A 24,299-nucleotide genomic window follows, 5' to 3' on the forward strand; every position below is an offset into this window, starting at 1 on the left:
TTCTTTTACATGTGCATGTATAGTGAATCAGGATGAACAATAACATTTGAAACAGTTTATTAAACCCCTTAACTCATCTCTTGGAGAAAGGTGATAAGTGTATACACCTATCTTGATAGGTTTTTTTGAGAGTTATTGGTTGAGTGAATATCCATCTCCTGTGTATGTGCTAATTTTAATATTTAATTTTCTTTCATTTTATGACTAACTATGTTCTTCAGGCTGGGTAAAACAGTGATTGGACACATGCAGATTTTGACCTCTTTCTGTAGCATTAATCAAATGACTATTTAATCTCTACTGTGTGTATTTGCTATGCAATGGAATATATATGCTCAATGGGAATCATCCCATTCTTCATAAATGCTTTTAGTTTCAACCAAATTTCCTATTGGTAAATTGGCAGGATTGGGTGTCAGCCTTTCTGATTTTGCGCACTATTCAAGTCAAAACATAGAAAATAGGGGCAGGGGTAGGCCATTCAGCCTTTTGGGCCTACTACACCATTCAATATGATCATAGCTGATCATTCAACACCATACCTTTTTCCTACTTTCTCCCAAAATCCCTGTTTTTTTAATTCATTCTCCAGTTGAGTACAACATTTATTGCCCACCCCCTAACTGCCCATAGGGCAATTAAGAGTCAACCACAATGTTGTAGATCTGAAGTCACATGGAACAGGTAAGGATGGCAGTATCCTTCCCTAAAAGATATTAGTGAACCAGATGGGTTTTTCCGACAATCAACAATGGATTCATGATCATCATTAGACTCTTAATACTAGATTTTTAAAATTAAATTCAAATTGTATCCTCTGCTGTGGTGGGATTCGAATCCAGATCCCCAGAGCATTACCTGCGTCTTTGGATTAATAGTCTGGTGATATTGCCTCCCCTATGATTTCTTCAGCTCTAAGAACCATGTCCTTCATGAAAACATTCAATGTTTTGGCCTCAAGTACAGGCTCACTATCCTCTGGGTAAAGAAATTCCATCTCAGCTCATTCCTACCCTATAACCTTGGACTGAGACACCTGGTTCTGGACTCCATGGTCATCAGGAACATCATTCCTGAGTTCATGCAGTCTGATCCTGTTAGAATTTTAAAGGTTTCTATGAGGACACTCCCTTATAAACTCCAGTGAATATAGTCTGAACCAATCAAGTCTGTCTTCACATATCAGTCTGCCAACCCAGGAATCAGTCTGGTAAACCTTTGATGCACTCACTCCCTAATATCCCAGGTACAGTCGCAGCAAGGTCCTGTACAAATGCAGCAAAATACCCCTGCTCCTTCTCACTATGAAGGCCAACAATCTGTTTGCCTTCTTCACCACCTGCTGTGGCTACATGCTTGCTTTCAGCAACGTATACAAGGACAGCCAGGTCTCATTGTACCTCATTTTTCCCAACCTATTTCTATTCTGATATTAACCTGCCTTTTTTTGGAACCAAAGTGGACAACTTCACATTTATCCACATTACACTTCTAAGTCATGCATTTGTCCACCTACTCAATTTGTCCAAATTGCAATGAAGGATCTCTGCTTCCTCTTCACAACTCACCCTACCATCCAGCTTTGTGTCATCTGCAAACCAGGAGATATTACATTTATTTCATTCATCTAAATCCTGAATACACATTGTAAATACCTGAGGTCTAAGCATTGGTCTCTGCAATAGTCACTGGCTGCCACTCAGAAAATGACCCATTTATTCCTATTATTTGTTTCCTTTCTGCCAACCAGTTCTCTATCCATGTCAAAACACTGCCCCAAATCCCACATAATTTTACAAGCTAATCTCTTACATGGAACCTTATCGAAAGCCTTATGAAAGTCCAAGTCTTATGAAAATCCACATCCACTGGCTCCCCCTTATCAATTCTAGCAGTTAGATCTTTAAAAAATTTCATTAGATTTATCAAGCATGATTTCTCTTTCATAAATCCAAGACAACTCTGTCTGATCCTGTCACCGTTTGCAACAGAGAGGATTATTGGGAAGCCTGTATAACCAGTACTCCTCTTGCTCCTGGGCTTTCTGCCTAGCAAATTTGGTTATAATGACCCGCTTTATCCTTGACTTGTGACATGCTGGAGCTTTTTGCCCTGAACCATAGGAGCTGCAAATATTTCAAGATCAGAGTAGGCACAGTCTAGTGGTGAAAATTACAATGTAAATGCATGTTTCCTCTCCCATGTTACTTATGGTTTTTCCCACAGGCCTGTTTGCAGCCACATTTGTTAGGAAATGAATTCACTCACTTAGAATTTTCTAGAAGAGTACAACGCAAAGAACTTGGGAAGAAAATGCTCTTTCGCGATTTTAACATGACTGGCTGGTAAGAATTTGACCATAAAGAGATTTAAATGCCTTTTGTGAAGCCTTGCTATCTTGAACCTTTTGATTATATAATTGTTATGTATTTAATATAATTCAAAAGCATTCAAATGTAGGATTATTTTTTGATAAATGTCTCTGGGTCAGAAACATAGCAGACAGCAAATCAGTTTATGTATGAGAGCAGTTATAATGCATAAATCAAATTAAGAATTCACATTATAGTAAAACATCAAGTGAGAGGAAGCCATTGAACAGAACAGCCAAAGGTAACCAGAGTTCATATATGGTTGTTTTATATAGTTACCATCTGGCCCCCCCCACCCCACCCTGCCCACCTCCACTGTGAGCAACACCACAGGATAAATATTTATCTTCCAGTGGTGCTGTCATAGAGCTTTTTATAATTTAAATATGTATATACTGTAGTATTAAATATCCATCTTCTACAATTTGCAGTCTATTCATTTCAAAGGGAACACAATTGTGGGAATTCTTGAATTCTTGATATATGTGCTCTCAGGAGATAATGCTTTGTACTAGCAACACAAATTTGTAAAATTACTCCTTCCCCCCCTTTTCTGCTGTAAATGTTATGAGACAGTGATAGCCATTACTTGCACCCAATGATTAAATATCCTTATTCCTTAGCCATGATTCTATTTATCCTTTAAGAATACTATCAGACTGTCTTTACGTAAAAAGCTACAAGAGCTGACGACATTGATGAGGTGTTTTAATGCAAATTATGATATGACCCCGTGTACAACCATCTACGCTGCCAGCAGATTTAAATCTATCTTTCCATTTAAAACGTCCACTCACTCATACTTATTCTGTGAATTCCACTCAGCCTATTACACCCACGGGTACATCTACCGAGAGGAAGAGTTACAACAAATGGGACTTCACTGGGAAATATAACCTGAATTGTGAATCAGATTGTTACATTCTGACTTTCTAATGGATTTAATTTTCTTCCCACTTCTAAGCAAATTGCACCATATTATAGGTGTTTTTGAACCAATTCATGTGTTATACCGCAAAATCCCTAATCATGCAATTTGACATCATTCTCAGTTCGAAAATTATTTTCCACAAGTTGTGCCGCAATTCAAACAAGAAGGTACAAATTTTCTTTATTAATTTGATGGGCAAATGTGTTGTTTTATGCCACAAAGATGTGCAGACCAGAAAAATTTTGATATTGATCAATCCAAGTTAGCTAACAGGGTCAGAGTACTACTATTCACGCTAGTGTCCTTCAGCTAAGTAAAGAGTTGACTGCTGTTCAGTGATGTTGCTGGAATGATATATGCCAAAAGGGGACATGAGTTGGTGTGTAGGTTCCTTTCAACTTGATGGGCACAGCTTCAAGCAGCCTGTCAACAGTTGTTACCTGGACTCTGTGAGGAAGATTGGCATAAGATATTGGAGGGCAGTTGGTTTATATGGAGCCACATCTTGGCAAGAAAACTGTGCACAGTTCAGATCATCCAGTAAGCAGAAAAGTCCATACTTCCACTATAGTTTAGCACTTTGCATATACCAGCTTATTTCCTCACACTTTCCACATCCTGACACTGGTCGGCATGGACGAGATGGACCAAAGGGTCTGTTTCCATGCTATACGTTTCTATGACTATCTATCTATGACACCTAATACCAGATCATATAATTTTAATTTTATTGAGAGTGAGCTACATCAGTGGATATGATTACAGGTGTTGCATTACAATGCAGGAAGAGGTATAATTATCTCATACTCCAAATATCAAAAGGACTGCTGCACATGGTTTGTATTATTGCAGCATATCACAAAGAGCTTTCACATCTGCGATCAGTACTGCTCCATGTGTACGAAGCCATTTTTATGTAGAGACTTTTTTTAAAAGCCTTTCTATTTGCTTGTGGAACTGTGAAAAATTATGAGGCACATATGAGGTGTACAAATGAAAGTTCAACGCATGTAACGAGAGTCTTTACATGTTAGAAGAGGTAGCAAATGATTACTAAAGCTGGAGCTGAACGTGGATCATTAGCAGTAATGATAGATTATACTCTGCTGAATGCAAATGCTGAGTGTCTCGATGTATTGTACCGACTGTGAGGAACAGCAGGGGATCTGACCCAAGCTGTGTAGCATGTCTGACAGTGATAAATGACTGGGCTGCTGCTGAAGTGACTGTTGTGTGAGTGTGTAGGGAGTGAGTTGGGGGGAATAAACAGAGTGATCGTTCCAATAATAAAACATTTCCTAATCTTCTTTTACTCTTGTATTGAACTAAATTTTTATCCCGGTTCTGCAGCAGCAAAACAAAACAGATCTCTTTATGGACATTTTATGGACACTCCAATTGATTGCTTTGTAGTCTGTTACCAATGAGATCTAATTTTCTTTTGGTAGGGGGAACAGAAAGTCTTTATCAAAGTGTGTTCTTATCATCTGTGACAGGTGTTCCCAGGCCTTTGTGGGCACTGAAAGAAGAGCCTTACTTTAAGTTTACTATCTCACTCCATGCCCTTAAATCACAAACAAAAACCTAAACTGCAGTTTCCCGCTTTCACTTGAAGAAATAATTGCTCTGTCTCTCATACAATTAAGACAGGACTCATGACAAAATTAGATTGACTCATATTGAACTTGCACAGAACCACCCCCACCCCACCTAATACACCCAGGGGAGATGACATGGCTATAAATCAGGCCCTGTCATCTTATGCTGATGTGAAAAGATTGTTGTGGGGGTGGGGATTGTGGTGGTGGCCAGTCAATTTACTATGCTAATGGAAACTCTTCTCTTGATTGCAGGGCATACAAAGTTATAGAAGAAGATGACCTAAAATTTCCCTTGGTATATGGGGAAGGAAAGAAGGTAGGTTATGATGTTGCAGAAAATTAAGTGTTTGTGTTTCCTTTGACCAAAAGGGTGCTCATTCAAATTGTTTCTTGCACTTTTAACAGTAAAATATATGCATCCTCATCCCCTCCACTTCAACCATCCTGAAAACATACTGCTCCTTTCTCATAAAATTACATGCCAACCTATGGAAGGCAATTATTTACAGAAGTTGAACATCAGTGATGTACACAAGCATTGTCACAAACCAGAACTTGCTTTCAATTAAAGGATGTATTCAATGAATTAATTCTGCCAAAACAAAAAAAAACAAAGAACTGCAGATACTGGAAATCAAAAACAAAATCAGAAGTTGGTGGAAAAATCTCAGGAGGCCTGGCAGCATATGTGGAGAGAAAGCAGAGTTCATGTTTTGGATCCAGTGACCCTTCTTCAGAATTCAAGAGAACATCATTAATTACATTATGTGATTAATCCTGCCACATTTTCAAATCAATATATTGTTTAACATTGAGCAACCAAGAACATTCATGACTGATTGGCTGATTTCCATTTTTCTCCTGTGTTTTTATAATTTCCCACTTTTGTTAATTTTACTTCCTCCTTTTCTGCTCCAGGGTAATTTTATTAACTCCTATTTTTGTCCTTCTTTCTCTCATTTTTTTTTGGAGAAGTAAGTAGGGAAAGCTGTTTACTGGAGCAGAAGGACCACTAGACAGTTGACTGAGGCAATGGCCTAGTGGTATTGTCACTTGATAATTAAGCCAGAAACTCCGCTAATGTTCTGGAGAACAACGCAGGGGACCTGGATTCAAATCCCTCCACAGCAGATGATGAAATTTGAATTCAGCAAAGGATCGAGAATTAAGGGTCTAACGATGGCCATGGAACCTTTGCTGATTGTTGGGAAAAACCTATCTCATTCAGTAACTTCCTTTAAGGAAGGAAATCGGTCATTATCTAGTCTGATGCACATGTGACTCCAGACCCACAAAAATGGTTGACTCTTAACTGTACTCTGGGCAATTAGGAATGGGCAATAAATGCTGGCAACCAAATATGCCCACGTCCTGTGAAAAAGGGCAGATTTAAGGTGATTGACAAAGAAACCCTGAGGCAACACAATGGAATGTTTTATGCAGTAAGTTGTTGTGACATAAAATGCATCATCTGAAAAGGCAGTATCAACACATTTATTTAATAGTTACTTTCAAAAGAGGAATTGATAAATAACCAAAGGGGAAAAGAAAGTACATGCCCATTTAAAAAAGAAAAACAATTGGGGAGTGAGACTAATGACTAATTTGATTAAAGAAGCAACACAGGCATAATGAGCTAAACTGGGGAAAATGCTGTGATTCTCCCACCCACCACCATGATCAAAAACTAGTCCAAGAGTTCATTTCTTCTAATTATTAACAGTGCTCTGACTCAGTTGCACCTTCTGAATTTTTTTGTTTTTCTTGCTGGTGACACAAGAGGGGTTATCTGCTAGACCTAGAAGTGGCAGGTCTGGAAGCAGTGGGAGTTGGTGGTGTAGTGGTAATGTCACTGGACTAATAATCTAGTTCTGGGACATGGATTTGATCATAACAGATGATGAAATTTAAAGTCAATAAATTCACACAATATTGACCACTGTTGATTGCCATAAAAACTCATATGGTTCACTAATGCCCTTTAGGGTAGGAAAGCTGCTATCCTTACCTTGCCTGACCTACATGTGACTGCAGAGCCAAAGCAATGTGGATGACTCTTAAAATCTGGGAGGCTTCAAAAGAGCATGAAATGGAAGTCTAGCCAGTAACACCCACATCATATCAAATTAACTTTTGTAAGAAAGGAAGCTTACTTAGGTGGGAAAGGGGTCATCTGAACCATGCAATCTTCCTGCCTTCAGTATAGAAGAGCTTTGGGTGGGAAGGCCCAAATTCAAGCTTCCTACCCAGCTGTCAATTGAAGCCCATATGGAATCAATTAAGGACAGTATGTGAGCCAATTTCTGCCTGTGCTCTGGTCTAGACAGAGAGTTATTGGTCCACCAAACTGGTAAACCAGTGTGGGCAATATGTCAATTTGAGAAGGAGGTGGCTCATTTTGATCTGTACTGTTTTGCACATGACCCAAAGAACTGTTTGTAGGCGTGGACCCTTCTCCACATGTCACCATCCCCACTGACCATCTACTCCATAATACTAATAAGCACTAGAGAGCTGCACCTTCTTATTGGCCAGCCACTCTTGATGGCAAGAGACTTCCTCAATTAGGGTCTAAATACCAGTAGAAAACAGACCAGTGACTAATTAAGTGCCTAATTACCTAAAGACAAGCAGAAAGCTGTTCTTCCAGCTTCCTGCCTGTCTACTGTGGATTTCAGCATCTGCAAGATTTTTGTCTCCAAGTACCTGAAGATCCAGTGCGTTTTTGCATCCAAACAGACAATAGGTTCCCTTTGCTAATCTTTCCCACTTTTTGATTTAATCCAATATTGGGAAGGAACCATACCAGGACTGCTTTTCCTGTCCAGATCAGTTTCTTTTTATTATCCTCCTTGTGGTGTATCAAAAAGCACATTCAAAACAACGAATAAATGCTGCCAGTGATTAGTAAGTTGAGACTAGCTATTTAACTTCACTTCTGAAAATCAATGCTTTAACCAGCATTGAATGCATTTGCAATTAATCTAGTTTTTTTCAGAATAAGTTATTTCTTGGCTTTCAAAGGACTTGCCTACATTTTATGGGTGGCACGGTGGCACAGTGGTTAGCACTGCTGCCTCACAGCGCCAGAGTCCCGGGTTCAATTCCCGCCTCAGGCGACTGACTGTGTGGAGTTTGCACATTCTCCCCGTGTCTGCGTGGGTTTCCTCCGGGTCCTCCGGTTTCCTCCCACAGTCCAAAGATGTGCAGGTCAGGTGAATTGGCTATGCTAAATTGTCCGTAGTGTTAGGTAAGGGGTAGATATAGGGGTATGGGTGGGTTGCGCTTCGGCGGGGCGGTGTGGACTTGTTGGGCCGAAGGGCCTGTTTCCACACTGTAAGTAATCTAATCTAATATTGTAATTCCCAACTGACTTGTTCTATGTACATAACAAGCTATTGTATCATATAATAAGCTTGAAGGTGAGAACAATATGCTTTGGAAATGCATATACTGCACAGATAATTATGAGCATGTAGACACTGTGTATGTACAAGAATTCTCAGAAGGATATTTCTACAAAGTGAGCATCCCAATGTTGAGTATTATTGTACGGGATTTATAGATCTGAAAATAAGAAAAGTCAGTTATGAAAATTTTCAATTGATGTAGAAATGAGAGAGAACCTCCATGCCTGAACCTCCAATCCATGTTCCTGTTGAGTGAAGAGTCGAGAGTTTTCCATCCTTAACAGTGCAACTATATATTGTACAGATGTTCATAGTTCAAAATTCTCTGTGAGAAATTGCCAATTTCTTGTCACTCATGAAGTAAGTTTGTAAAGTTATTTTTTTAAAGGAGACTCATTACGATGCATTTCCTCAGCATTCCTTGCCTTTCTGAAGGATGTTGATTAAGGAAGCGATTTCTTGTCAAGCTCTTATTAGTTCCTATGATGTTGTTGACCAGGAGGCCTTGAAGAATGGCTTGGATTGAACTCAACATTTTTAAAAAGGTCATTCATGGGGTGTAGACATTGCTAGCAAGAACAGCATTCATTGCTTGAATTACTTTGGGAAGTGTTAATTACGTATTTCTTGAACCACTTGCAATAGATGTGGTGAAAGTAACATCATGTTGTCAGGTAGAAGGCTTCAGGGTTTTGACCCAGTGACAATGAAAAAACTGTATCATATTTCTAACTCCAGATTATGTGTAGTGGTTCTCCATGTGCCTGATGAATTTGGATTTCCTCAATCACTCTATCTTCCCCATCTCTCTCCTTTATACTTGTGCAATAAATTAATAGAATTTGAGTAAATTCTGACATGAGGTGCAACGTTCACCATTTGAAAACCTAAGCTCCAAATTCTGTACTCCTGGTCTATCAGTGACATCTCTTTCACTTTTACAGGAGTGTGTGGGTTAAGTATGATACTGGTATATTAATATATCAATACTATGAATATTTTTTAGTCTTTGTTGAAAAAGAAGCAGTGTCATTCTTTGTTAATGTGGATGATGTATGCACTGAAGTACAAGATGTAATTTGCTTAATAGGCACGTGTGATGGCGACCATAGGTGTCACCCGAGGACTTGGAGATCATGATCTGAAGGTTCACGATTCTAATATCCATATAAAGCCCTTTCTGTCATGCACTCCTGAGGTAAAGTATCAATTTTTAGCTGACGAAAGCTTGTGTATGTAGTTCCCATCTGGCTTTTTGTTCTAATCAATCCCTGGTAACTACTGTTAACTATAAGGCTGTTGTCATTCATCTTCTGACAGAAGTCCTGGATGAGCTCAGTTTTCCTGCCATTCAATGTTGCCACAAAAAAAAACAACCTGTTTGTCACAATAAAACATGATAGAATGATCTCTTTAAAAATGAAGATGATTTGAAACACATTGAGTGGAATGGTGGAAGAGGGATTTACCAATCATACACAAGTTTGATGTGAAGTTGACGTAATGAATGAGTCTCACGATTAATAATTTGTGGAATCTGACCTTTACCAAAACTCACTAAGGAACAGCTGGTAATCTGAACAATTTCTATCCTGCCCTAGCATACTAGACATGCCCAGGTCTGGGGTGATGGGGAAAGTGCTGAAAAGGCTGGGAGGAAATGAAGAGAGGAATTCATGGACTGACAGTGGGGTGCAGTATTTCTTTTGAAACAGGTGGTGTGCATGTGTTCTGAATGTCCCTGTACAAATAAATGGAAAGTAGTTAGGGCCTTTTTTGTGGACCTACCAACAGTGACTAGCCTCCTTGAGGGTCACTAACTGTCTGGCATACATTTGAGCATGCACAATCCATGCCAATCCCATTTGCCTCAGAAAGGTAGCCAATATCATCAAAAAGATACCTTCCACCCCAGTTATAATCTCTTCCAAACTCTTCTATCAAGCAGAAGATATAAAAGCTTAAACACATGTACCAATAGGTTGAAGAACAGCTTCTTTCTTACTGTTATTAGACTTCTGAACTGACCTCTCAAATTTCAAGTCTAATGTTGATCTTTTTGTGCACCTTCTTTGCAGCCGTAACCTGTCTTCGTCACTCTGTTCCTATCATCCTTTGACCTTTGTATGGTTTGAACTGCCTGTGCTACACACAAAACAAAACATTTCACTGTACCTAGTTACACATGACAATAATAAAGCAAATCATTGGCCTTTCACAATCGAAACTAGAATCGTACGCAAGATACAAATGTGCATAAAATATCTGTCACCCGAAACAGACAAACATGCAGTTCAGGTCCATAAAACCGCATTAGATGCCCCATGGACTTCTAAGATTCAGACTCCCTTCTTTAGCCACTCCCATTCCCCACTCTCCATTTTCTCCCCTCAATTTCCCCGTCTTCCTTTGCAGTCCGTGTATTTTTTTCATGTGTTTATTTTGAATGAAGCTGTATACAATATTTAACCAACTATTGTTCTGAATTTTGACCCTAAATTCTGAGTTTTTTCTGTCTGAGATACTTGATTTTTTTCAGAAGTCATTCAGCTCAATAAATTTTTGTTTTCTGAAAATGACATTTCAAAAAAAGTCCTAATTTGAAACCAGTTATTAATGATTCTGTGAAAAGAATTTCAATGCAAATAATTGTAGTGTTTCTCAGCTTTAGAGCCATACAGGCCATCTGGTCCAACTGATCCATGACAGTACTTATGCATCATATAACCTCCTCCCACCATCCTTCATCTCATCCAATCCATCTTTTATATCCTTCTATTTCTGTCTCTCATGAGTTTAGCAAGTTCCTCTTTAAATAAGTCAATGCTGTTTGCCTCAACCATCTCATGCAGTAGCAGGTTCCACAGTCTAGCTATTCTCTGAATGAAATATTCCCTATCTGGTTCATTGTAATTGTCTTATTCCTTGGTGTCTCTCAGATCAAGTTTATTATCAATGCAAAATTTTCTGGAATCATTACAACATAAATCAATAACATGAAATTAGCAATTCAAATACAGGCATTTCTTTTTTGCTTCACTCTATCTCACCAGATACCAGTTGGCAGTGCAATTTAAAAAAAAATCATTTAACAACTGTGGCAGTTTAAAATATATTTCACTGGTGATGTGTATCTGTTAACAATATATGGCAGTTTATCAATGTGGTTATGTGTTTACCTAGCAACTTAATAGTTTACAATCCAGTCCTTCAGTTGGTTAATAGGGGAGGCAGTAGCATAGTCACTGAATTAGCAATCCAGAATCCCAGCCTAATGTTCTGGGGACATGGACGTGAATCCCACCATAGCAGATGGTGAAATTTTAATTCAGTAAATGTATGGAATAGAAAGCTGACTTATATAACTATTGTCAATTGTTGTAAAAACCCATCTAGTTCACTGATGTCCTTTAGGGAAAGAAAGCACTGCCATCCTTTTCTTGTCTGGCCTACATGTAACTCCACACCACAGCAATGTGGTTGACTTCTTAACTGCACTCTGGGCATTTAGGGATAGACAATAAACGCTGGTCTAGACAGTAATGCCCAAATCCCATGAATGAATAAAAAGAAAATACATTCTCACCAAAACTGTTTTGAATTGAAAATTTGATTTACTGCATAGCATGCAAACTTATACTGTACACATATATGTAAATAAGCAGAAAATATTATATACTTTGCAAACTTATACATAGATATGTAAATGAGCAGCAAATATTCAATGAATTTATGTTCAGGGTAATGAATGTTATAATTCAGTTCTGGCTAGTCTCACCTACAACACCCAGAGTTGTAAAGTCACGATGACTGAAAATCTAAAATTATTGAATGATTGATATAAATGGCCCCACTATTTAATAATATATCATTTAGTTTTACCTTTCTGGCTTGGAATAACCGTCTTGAAATTAGTATCTGCATTGAAAGTACAATGGACTAGAAGCTTACCTTCTTGAGATGGAACATTGCACTGTTTTATTTCTGTCTGCACAATGCACTTACTAAAATCCACAAAAACAGTTGTTTGTGGTGTTGAAACCTACATTTCACTAAAACAACAGTGCAAAATAAGGCATTTCATATTTTTTAAAAGAGTCTTTTGAAGCAATAATGTTTCAAGCTTCTCAGTTTTTAAACAAACTTTCATGCCTTACAGTCCTCTTAGTAATCTTTTAAAATGCACATAATATCCTGCACAACCCATACTCCTTGGCCAATGTCATCTATTAATTGAGGGAGATAAATGGACTGGGAGTGTTGAAAGAATCTTATACAGTTAACAAAGATTTTATCATAAATGATTTTGTCTAATCAATAAATATACCTACTGTGCTGCTTGATTACAAACACTGTTAAATTTGGCTATAAATTTGCCATTCTACTGCACAAAAGTGGTAGGATCTGAGCTTCAGCAATAAGCATTTAAGAACTGTTTTTTAAAAAACCGCCAGTGTGTCACAGTGCAACTTTTACAGCTACTCTGACTTATCTAGCACATTAATGCACAAGGATTTTTACAGTAGCTGGGTCAACTGTGGGCTCCATTTTATAGAATTTCCTATCTTGTCTGCTCAGACTAATTCAAATCAAGAGTGTAAATCTGCAAAGAGATGGGCATGCACTGCATGGTTTATGACCTGTGCAGATGAGGCAAATAGAATGTCCTGTTGTTGCCATGGGAATGTTAACTGCCTAATTTCCATACTGAATATAGCAAAATGCAGTTGACCTCAAAGAATGTTAGTGGTTTCTGTCAATTCGAGGGAACCTAAATCAAAGCACTTCAATTTTACTCCCTCAAGTCTATTGCCTAACCCCTGGTCAGGGTTACTTGACAACATTTTTTGCGAGACAGAAATGAGAGGAATGTGTTTCCCCCAAAAAAGCATTTATATTTGCAATTTCAAAGGAAAGATGAAGTGTCTGTATACTACCACTGAAAGTGTACTTGCAATGTTTTTGTTGATTAACTTGTTTTTGTTTTGTCATTTTCATTTTATGTTCATGGAAATCTAAAATAACTTGTGAATAATTTATTGGGTTGTAAAGGAAAACTTTGTGTACTTCACAATTGTAAAACAAAATATTCAGTTGCTTTTTAAAATACTTTTTGTTCACTTGAAAAGTTAATTTGATTGATCTGTGTATAGGTGCGGGTTTATGATATCTCAGAGCATGATCATGACGTAAATGATGTACTGGTTCTAGCTACTGATGGACTATGGGATGTCCTATCAAATAAAGAAGTGGCTGAGGCCATAACAAGCTTTCTGTCCAACTGTGATCCCGATGACCCACGCAGGTAAGTCAGGAGTTTTACTTAATTTCTAATGCCATGAATTCCACTTGTTGATAATCCATGACATGGACACAGACTGAAGTATTGAATTTTAATGGAGAGTTCTACTGTCACTCAACATGATAACATTTGAACAGCACAGAAAGGGAGACTATTTGACCCAGTGCTGGCAATGTACTAGCTCAATCCAAATTAAATCCCACGACTTGCTCTCGTATGAGATATATAAAGGAACCTCAATTATCTGGCATTCAATTAACTGATTTTTGGATTATCTGAACAAGATCGCAAGGTCCTGATGCATGGCTAACTATGTTATCTGCCATTGATTATCCAGTATTCGATTAACCAAACAAAATATTCCCTACCCGTGTCCTTCGGATAATCGAGGTACCTCTGTGTACAAGTTAGGAGCATAATCAGGCCATTTAGCTCCTTTGATCTACCCCACGATTTGTCAGGATCATGGCTGATCTGATTGTAGCCTGAATTACACTTTGTTGGTGAAACCTGCATTGATGCATTTGTTATTTCTGGACTCAACTATTAAAATATGTGCATGCTGGCCTTGATTCTTCTATCTTGCACAAAGTTGAATTTATCTAGAACTCAGCTGGTAACACCCTAAACTTATTGAGTCTCATGTGTCCATCACCTCTGTGCTTGCCGAGTTCCATTAGTTTCTGACTTGACAGCACCTTGATTTTAACACACTCATCCTTGTTTTCAAACCATTCCTTTTTCTTGTGAAATTCTCCAGCCCTGGAAAACAGTACTCCTCCAATTTTGCCCTCCTGTGCATTTCTGATTTTAATTGTTGCACCATCAACAGCTGTGCCTTCAGCTACCTAGATCAAAAGTCTGGAATACACTAAATCTCTCTAACTCTTTACCTCACTTTCCTTTTTTAATATGCTCCTTAAAGCTTGGCTCTTTGACCAAGCTTTTGATTATCAGTTATATGATTTCTTTATGTGGATTAATGTTGGGTTTTGTTCAATAACAATGAAGTGAAGAATCTTAGGATGTTTTGGAACATCAAAGGTCCTGTGTAAATACTAGCTGTTGTTTATTGGAAGAGAATCCCATCCTCATTTGCATCAAGTCAGTGAGTTGCAGAATGACAATTTCTGATGACTCTAGTTTCAATCCAAATGATGCTGGACACATTGGACATTGTTCAACATTTCTTAATCTGGTATCAAGACAAACTGGTACCTGGACACCATCCAATATTGTTGCCTGAGATAGAGATTGAATATGAGTAGTAAAATAATCACAATCCAACCTTTGTGTTTTCATCTTTCTAAATCTGAAACATAACAAACAATGTTTTATTTATGACAGTCAGACAGTCTATGTGTTACATTATGGTCAGAATTCTGACAGAAATAGTGAAATCTGACTGTATCCTCGAGGAGTACTACTTGGTCGTGGGGGGGATCTGGGAGCTTGGTTGGAGCAGACATCACTGATTTGATGTTGAGTTGAGAGAACTTTACGTTGTACCCAGGTGCAAAGGAAAGACACAGTAAGAATATCAAATTTCTCAGCTTGGACACAGGTACAGATATTTCTTCTGTAGTGCGATAATCGCATTCCTGTGCAACCCCATATTATACAAGAATCATGCAATACAAATAACACTTTAAAGTGTTGGCGATTCAATCGCGCTATAGCCAACACACGTTTTAAAAGTTTGTGCTTTAAAAATACCATCCCCTATTCATCAATAGTGTTACAGTGAATTCACATTGACGAAACTTATGTTATAGCAGAACAACCTGTAGTCTATCTTGTTGCCTTTCACACCCTAGCAATACACTTACATAGAAAGACAGAGATCAAACAGCACAGAAACATGCCATTCAGTCCAACCATCCCATGCCAGTGTTTCTGCTCCATATTGCTGATCTAAATTTTTGCCATTTTTCTTCATATTTATCCAACTTCCCCATCAATGCATCTATGCACTCACTTCAACAAGTTCCACATTATAGCCACACTCTCTGTAGAAATGTTTCTCTTCAATTCCTAATTGATTTAGTTAGTGACTATCTTGTATTTATGGCATCTAATTCTGATATCCCCACAAGTGGAAACATCATACTCTTGTTTATAAACCCACTTAAAACCTTGAAGCCCTCGTTTTGGACTCTACTGTCTTAGCTTTTCTAAATTTAAACAAAAAGCCTGTTCAATATTTTTTAGTCGTTATAACCCCCCCCCCCCGAACAAGTTCTGTTATCATCTTTATTTATATTTTCTTAAGACCATCTACACCCATTTTCTATCATTTTTGTAAAATACATTAATATTTTATAAAGTATTCAAAACAACATCCCCTACACACTTGTCAACTTCAAGCTTGTGTAATTCAGCAAGGAAACCACGTAGAGACCAATGTTGCTTGGTCTCTATCCTACATACGTTGTTATGGGAATTCACATCAATTCTTTGAGAGTGGTCAGCATATCAATGCCTACAAAAGCCTCGAGCTGTAAACATTTGAAAATAAATGTGGGGGTGGTAATGACATGTCTTTTGGCACTTCATAACACGTTCTTTTCTGGGAATGAGAGATAATAAGCCATGTGGAGGAACCTCTGAAGAATCATTTCAAGCATGCAGGATGGCTTTCTGCTGACTTAAGGGTTCAGGCCTATGTTTTGGATTGTCTTTGCCAAAGACATATTGAGTGTATACTAACCAGAAGTGTTTTCTAATTTCTCTCCTAACAGTCTGGCTCTAATTATTTTGAATGAACTCTCCAGTCCTAGGCTTCACAACCATCAGAAATATTTGCCCCTTTCTATCCTATCTATTCTCTCAATATTTTGAAAAATTTGATTAAATCAATACTGCACCTTCTAAATTCCAGGAAATATTTTAATTATGCAATCCCCATTTGTTGTTTAACCCTTGAAGTTCAGATATGGCTGGTAAATCTATCCAGCACTTCGTTTTTTCTGCACTGGTGTTCTCTGAATAAGCTTCACAATGGATCGTGTGCTATAAGACCTTATGATTTGTGACTAGCAAATCTTCCATTTTAAAAAAAAGCACAAAATACAATAATAATTAAATAAAAATGTAAGTGGGCCCAATGTACTGGCACTTACTTTTTGAAGGCTTTCTGCCTTTTGTTTACAGTTCTTTTCAATTCATGAATGCTTTTATGGTTTAATGGTGCTGTAACAAATTATTAGAGTTGTACCAATATTTTCCATTCCATTAAAAGTGAAGAGTACATAGTTTTAAAGAATAACAATGTGATAGGGCACAGATTTAAGATGATGACGACACTGGGTAGACTTATTTTCTTTCAAGTCCCAAAGACTTTGTACTTTCAAAAGGATGCAAGATTGTCAACTCTATTATGCATGAAAGCAGATCCATGTCCAGGATAATATTATGTTTTGAAGGAAATATATGATCTATTTCTCCCGTTCACATGAGAATGTCTCATCATTTTTAATTTCATCCCATGATCACCATTCACCTGTAGTTTTTAATTACATTTATGATCACTATCTGTTTGCCTGTGAATAAAATTAATCTTAACAAACTTAATTTTGATCTATATAAATATATATAATAAAGTAGCAGATGGTTAGTGATCAACTATTGAAGTGCACATTTGAGAGTTGCTTAAAGTGTCAACCATTCTTTGTGCCAAGTATTGTTTTTAAACATGTACTAATTTTTATATCTGTGCAATTAGTCCTGAGCAGATTTTCTCATTGAAGAATGCAGCAATAATTTAACTGGGGGAGGAAAAATATCTCCATGTGAAACAACTTAAATAAATTGAACAGAGAATTAAACAAAAAATGTCTGCTTCCCTTACCCTGAACCTTAATGGTGAACAGGTGAGAATATAACTTCATCCATGAGATGTTAAGAGGTGCCTTGATGTCACAACTTAAAATAAAGTGCTTGAGTTTACATTAAGGTCGTTCACATATTTTAGCTAGTTTGTCTAAAATTGGACAAAAAAGTGCAAAGGGTAAAGGAATTTTAAACTCAAATCATCTCCAGTACAAATTGAGTTTGCACTGGTTATAAAGCATCTTGAGAGAAGCAGGCCCTGACTTTGGAACATACCACAGCCCTAAATCAATTTAATCTGAATGACATATTTCTGCTAATTATACTCATTTGCGGGCCTCCAAGGAAGCTCTTAATTTTTTTTAGGCAATAGATATATAAACATTTTGTAATAGGCATCTTTTGAAAGCTTTTATGTATAGAAGGATTGAATTTTATGGAGTCAGGAAGACTCTTTGGACTTGTTAAAATAGTGAATGAGACCTGGTTCTGTTCCTTCTGTCAATTTTCTCCAGTGCAGAAGGTAGTAGGGATCGTGAGCCTGTAATACTCTGTACTCACAATCTGGCCAGCTCAGTGTGGAGATGGATACTTCCTAGAATCCTGCAATTTTCATGCATTCAGGTACTAATCAAGACTCCTGAGAGTTGTCGCAAGTTGTGTTTGGATTCCTTCAAACGGTATTGCCACTGCTCCCTATGCCCCTCAACTCACCGCTTATGTCCCCTTGTATCCTGCATGTCAACTCATAGCACTTTTCCATGCTCATTCACTCAGTATAAACTTTGAACAGAACCAACAGACCCTGTAATAATAATGAGGGGTATGGAAAAGCTCTTCATAAAAAAAGCCATAACTTTTTTTTTAAATCCTGCTATAACAACACTATAAATCATTATGAGCAGAATGTAAAACTACAAACTCTTCTTCAGAACACAGAAGAAGAAGTCAAATTGGATTGCAATCCTTAATTCTGTCTGTCTTTCCACTGATGTCAGATCAGTTGAATTTTTAAAATTTAATATTAGAATTATGCACTGTACATTAAGTTCTGCAAATTAACATGGCAATCCTTGTTTCTTGTCCCATTGTTTGGTTGGACTCCCATATTGCAATGGTCAGTGCCATCTTCGCACTAAAGCTACAGTTTACGCCTAAACTATAAAATGACAGTATGCCTGTCAGGGAAAATGTATTGAGTCTCAGATTTAAGATTGAAATAACATCTATTGATTTTTGAGGGAGAGAGCTTTTAGCATCTTCTGTGGTGATTTCTTTGTTCCCCTGAGTGCTATGTTCTAGTCCTGATTTTAAGCATGTTTCTATGTACTTTCAAAATTGTTCAAAAAACTCAATCAAATTATATTTTATCCTTGCATAGTCTTAGGAATTCATTGGATATGGTTCAGAGAAGGTTCACAAGGTTAATTGTAGGACGATTGGGATTTGTGTTAGGGCCAATAAAGTATTTCTGAAGTAATGTAGGAAACATGACAGATCTTGCATAGCAAGATCTCACAATAGCAATGGAATAATGACCACACAGTCCGTTTTTATGATGTTGGTTTGAAGAATAAAATTTCACCAAGACAACAGAAATAACTCCTGTTGTGTTTCAAGTTTAGAAGAAAGAGAGGTGACTTTATTGAAATGCATAAGCCTCTGAGGAGGCTTGATAGTTAGTTGATGAAAGGATGTATACCTCTTAGGGGAATGTAGATCAAGGGGTTATCCTTTCAGAATAATGGATTGTATTATGCACTAGGCCAGACCCCTCAAAACATTTTTAAGCTGGTAGCCCAGACCATAACTTTGCTTTTTGTTTTAGTTAAGTAGGTGGTGGATATTCCTGGGGTAAATCAGCTAGTTCGGCTGCTAAGTTTTAAACAAACAAAATTTGCTTACAAAATGGTGGAATGAAACACAAAGATTAGAAAACTGAATACTGGATAACTTATCCTATCCAAACCTGACTTAATAATGCTGTTCCAAAAATACTTGCATCCAGTAACAAATCCCTTAGCACAAACAGTAAAAATGAAACAAACTAGAGCTTGCAGGCTTAAAGTTAGAGAGAGAGATCAGCAGCCTGTTTCATACATCCTCTGCTGCAACTAAACAGACTCAACTTCTGAACTGAATTTTTAAAAAAAACTAGTCCAAACTAAGGCTAGCTCCACAGTTAGCTGGCTACTGCCATTTGATTATTCTAGTATTTTTAAAGACGTGAAAGCTTTTGGCCTGAAGCATATTATTTATTAGAGATAAACATAGGGCCCCAATAAAACTTTCAAACCCAGCCAAGTTGAAGCCTGGCCACTTAAGCCCTCTCTGAAAAAAACTCAAGGGCATAGTAACCTTGTAAAAAGAACCAGTATTGTGACAATTGCATGTATCAGATGCAGATAAGGAAGCATTTATCTGAAGGTTTTGAATCTTCAATTCATGACCCTCTTGTTCCCAAGAAAGCTGTGGAGACAGAGTCATTTCACATGTTCTAAACTGAGATTGACTGATTTTTAAACAAATGGGGAGTTGAGGATTTTGAGGAACAAATTGGAATGTAAAGTTGTGCAGTCAAGATCAAACCCACAATGATCTTATAGAATAACAGAAACTCACAGCACCATATTGCCTATCCCTGTTCCAAGTTGTTATGGACTTGTTGTTTCAGTTGGCCTTTGGAACGATTGAAGAAACACAGAAGGACACATGCAAACAATACAATATTTTGATTCAATTGCAACTACTAACAAACTATTGTTATATCCCTGAATTATACTATTGTACACTTAGATATTGAACAGAACACAAATTGAGAATCATTGTGTTCAAGAGAATATCAAAAATTTGGAACAGCTGTCAATTAAAGATAGTGAGAGTAAGTATGATTTTCTGTGATAATATAAAACACGTGACAGCAAATCAGCCTGTTTAATATATCTCCAGTTTTTATTTCCACTTAAGTCAACAGGACAGATAGGATGGGTTACCACTACTATCCATTTTATATTATGAGTTGAAGTCTACTCCAAAGGATGAATGAAGTTGTAGAAAATTAGATCGGCCTTTATAATGGTCAATGCACATATGCAACAACTTTTGGTTAAATTTACTGGGTAAATAATGTAGTGCTTAAGTAAATATTAGTTGTTTGTATAGTTATATACTTCATGATTATATTATTTCTTCACAGATACACACTGGCAGCCCAGGATTTGGTGATGAGAGCTAGAGGTGTCTTGAAGGACCGAGGATGGAGGATATCAAATGATAGACTTGGTTCAGGTGATGACATCTCCATGTACATCATTCCTCTCCTGCATGGAAACAAGTTGACATGATAATGACTGCATCATGCCAAGTGACTTACTGGTTATTTGTTGCTGGCCCTGTAATGATACTGAAGGGAGGACGATTTCCTTTGTTTTGTTACTTGTAGCAAAGATCATCAGTTTCACTACAAATAAAAAACATGAGGAAATCCTATCCCAGTGGTGACCAGACAATAAGAAGCAGAAGTCCCAGAACTGATTCAAATATTCTTATGAAAAGAAGGGGGTTTAATAAAATCGTATATTGGTAGATTTTGCTTTCAGTTCAAAATTCACAAACTTTATCTTCTACTTTCATTGTTATAGTTGATGTAATTGTTTTTCCTGCAATCGAATAAATATATCCTGTATAAATCAAAAAGGAAGGATATTTATCAAAAATTGTAGAGTCTTTAAATATTAAAAATGTGTTATAACTTATAAATTTTGGAATTTTGATGTATATTTTGCAAGTGCTGTAATGCTAGTGAAGGAGAGAGAAACTCTTCATGCTGTGTTTTAGAGTTCTTCATATAATCAATATGGCAATCATCTAACAGAATTATGCTGTCATAATGTAGTGAGTATTGTTTTGGTTTTTTTATGGCACTGTTTGAAGATTAAAACTGGTTACCACAGTTTGTTTAAAAAATGATACAAGCCTCCAACTGTTATACATACTGGCAACTGCAAGGCAAGATATGTGAATCTGCTGATTATTTTTGTAAAGTGATTTTCTTTGGCTATTGATTAGACATTGCCTAAGATTATCTACAGGCTTTTCTTAGTCTTTCTCTTTGTCATGTTTGTCATATACTGCATTCAACATGAATAGATTTGTTGCACCTATCTGTTTTTTGGTTTTACCACTGATAGTATATGCTTGGCAAGTGTCAAAATGCTGCCAAAATCACCACACCATCCCCAGGCCAATCTCTCTCAGAAGCAGCAGTAACAGGCAAAAGTATTTATTCTACATCAGTGCTATTCATCTCATTGGAGTATTTATAGTTTGAGATGAGCTTCACTGAAATATTTTGTAGATGCCAAGGAAAAAAACTATTAAAAGATTTTTTAAATGTTTCATTCATTGCTGAAAGACTGAACTGTGGAACATATTTTTATTGAAAAGCAATGTTACGTTCAGGCACGTCTGAAATTTTCTTTGTGTTTGGAGTCTTAAAAGTAGTACATAAGAAGGCTGGATTGAAGATGCAAATAACTAGTGTGATGTTGTATTTGACTGTTCATGAAGGTGATTTGTAAGAGGACAGTAATATTGCACTGTACAGTAATTAAATTTGCTTAATGTTTAAAGACTTTATTCAGTTATCTCTCTAATCACATTGTACTTGCAACAGACATTTTTATTGTAAATCTTTCTGAATGTTTCTACTTTGTAAATTGCCTCTTTTATTTCCATCCTGCATTTCATATGCCAAATTTGATGACTAGGAACATGACAGAAACGGTTTTGAAATGATTGGTAATAAACAGGTTAACATGTGCATTAGGCAAACATTTCTTTAGTACAGGTATTTTTGAAATTTCGCATGGCAATAGTAAATACACAAGGTGTATTTAGTAAATGCACTTTCCCCAACACGTAGATCAATGTGGCTCATCACCCCATTAACACACTCATGCAAATTTTAATTTGCTACATTTTTCACTCAAGGGTCTCTGCAAGATTGATTGGAATTTTCCAACTGTTTAAGAGTCTATGATATACTGTATTCATAATTTGGCATCCAAAGGTTAAGTGACAATTTTCTAATAGATTTCGCCATGCATTTCTATATTATCTTATATTAATTGTTCTGGTTGTGTAAAGCTAGTCTTTGAACAAGTGACATTTTATACCTTCAAGTTTAGTCTTTGCTCTCAACCTTTTGAAGGTCATATAGAAAAGTCAAAACTGTCAGCAAAATTTGGCTCATTACCATGTCAAAGGGCTAAATTAACTTTGTTTTGAATATAATCCAACTATTAATATTCATGCAGGCATGGTTTGGGAAATTATCAACAGTATTTTTTCACTGTTTGGAATAAGGTTATTATTGAGTGTATACTAAGTACATCTCTCTGACCTTCCAAGCTCCATTATTCATCTGACTGGTCACTTCCCTTGACATGTCATATCAATGGTTCTAGCCGCACCTAAATGAATATCTTCCAAAATATGTCTCACCTACATTTGTATTTGGCCTTCTAACTTTCAATCCCATTCCCTCTATGCTAAACATAATAAAATTATAACTTTACTCTTCAAAGAAAGACTTAAGGTGACGTACAATGCAAAAAGACAATTATCTTCCACCACCCACCTCACACTTCTTTATCGTCTTTTATAAGATGATTTATTAACATATTGTTAATTTTCATGAATATCTGTTCCACAAATCCACCACTCTGAGGAAATAATTTGTTATAATCTCCCAATGCCTTGACCTTTACAATCTAGAAAGATAATGGCTACATAACAATCCATCACCTCCAAGTCAGGTAGCATCCTGACTTGGAAACATTCTTACCATTCATTTAATGTTGCTAGATATGTCTTTGATTTCCTATCCAACAAAGACCAGTAAGCTTGACATCAGTGGTGGGCAAATTGTTGGAGGGAATCCTGTGGGATAGGATTTAATGTGTATTTGGAAAGAATCAAGAAGTGTCGTACTGGAAAAGCAGAGTAGGTCAGGCAGCACCCGAGGAGCAGGAGAGTCGACGTTTCAGGCATAAACTCTTCATAAGGAATGTGGATGGGGAAGGGGGCTGAGAGATAAAAATGGGTGGGGTTGGGGGGGGAAGGTTGGTAGATGTAGGGAAGTAATTGTGATAGGTTGGTAGAGAGGGTGGAGCAGAAAGGTGGGAAGGAAGATGGACAGGTAAGACGGGTCAAGAGGGCAGTGCCAAGTTGAGGGTTGGATCTGGAATGAGGTAGGGGGAAGAGGGATTTCGAAACTGGTGAAGTCAATGTTGATACTGTATGGTTATACGGTCCTGAGGCAAAAGATGAGGTATTCATCTTCCAGTTGGCAGGTGACTTTGATTTGGCAGTGGAAGACACCTAGGATTTGCATGTCCTTCGGGGAATGTGAGGGGGAGTTGAACTGGTTGGCCACAGGGTGGTGGAGTTGTTTGGTGTGTGTGGATGTTCCCTCAACTGCTCCACGGGTTAGTGTCCTTTCCCGCCAATGTAGAGGAGACCACATCAAGAGGAACAGATGCAGATGAGGTGGATAGATGTGCAGGAAAATCTCCACTTTGGGGCCTTGGACAGAGGTGAGGTGGGGGAGATGTATGTGCAGGTTTTGCACCACGTGTGATGGCAGGGGAAGGTGCTAGGTATAAAGGGTGGGGTGCATGGACCTAATGAGGGAGTCGTGGAAAGAATGGCCTCTGCAGAATACAGATAGGGATGAAGAGGGGAATATATTTTTGGTAGTGGGATCTGAGTGTAGGTGGCAGAAATGGCAGAGGATATTGCACTGTATCCAGAGATTCCATGGGTGGAAGGTGAGGACCAGGGGGTTCT

At 37.5% G+C, this 24,299-nt stretch overlaps 1 protein-coding gene across 1 annotated transcript in view; it reads left to right on the forward strand.

Moving 5' to 3' along the window:
• Positions 1 to 22,078, forward strand: part of ppm1h (protein phosphatase, Mg2+/Mn2+ dependent, 1H) — a 157,410-nt gene extending 135,332 nt beyond the window's left edge. Inside the window, exons 6-10 of the mRNA XM_072551910.1 lie at positions 2,227 to 2,345; positions 5,157 to 5,220; positions 9,405 to 9,512; positions 13,468 to 13,619; positions 20,644 to 22,078. Of these exons, the coding sequence (XP_072408011.1) occupies positions 2,227 to 2,345; positions 5,157 to 5,220; positions 9,405 to 9,512; positions 13,468 to 13,619; positions 20,644 to 20,791 (591 nt within the window). The 3' untranslated portion in view covers positions 20,792 to 22,078. The remainder of the gene's footprint in view (positions 1 to 2,226; positions 2,346 to 5,156; positions 5,221 to 9,404; positions 9,513 to 13,467; positions 13,620 to 20,643) is intronic.
• Positions 22,079 to 24,299: the final 2,221 nt, after the last annotated feature.

The sequence above is a fragment of the Chiloscyllium punctatum genome, chromosome 32 (assembly GCF_047496795.1).
Source record: "Chiloscyllium punctatum isolate Juve2018m chromosome 32, sChiPun1.3, whole genome shotgun sequence".
NCBI classification, from domain to species: Eukaryota; Metazoa; Chordata; class Chondrichthyes; order Orectolobiformes; family Hemiscylliidae; genus Chiloscyllium; species Chiloscyllium punctatum.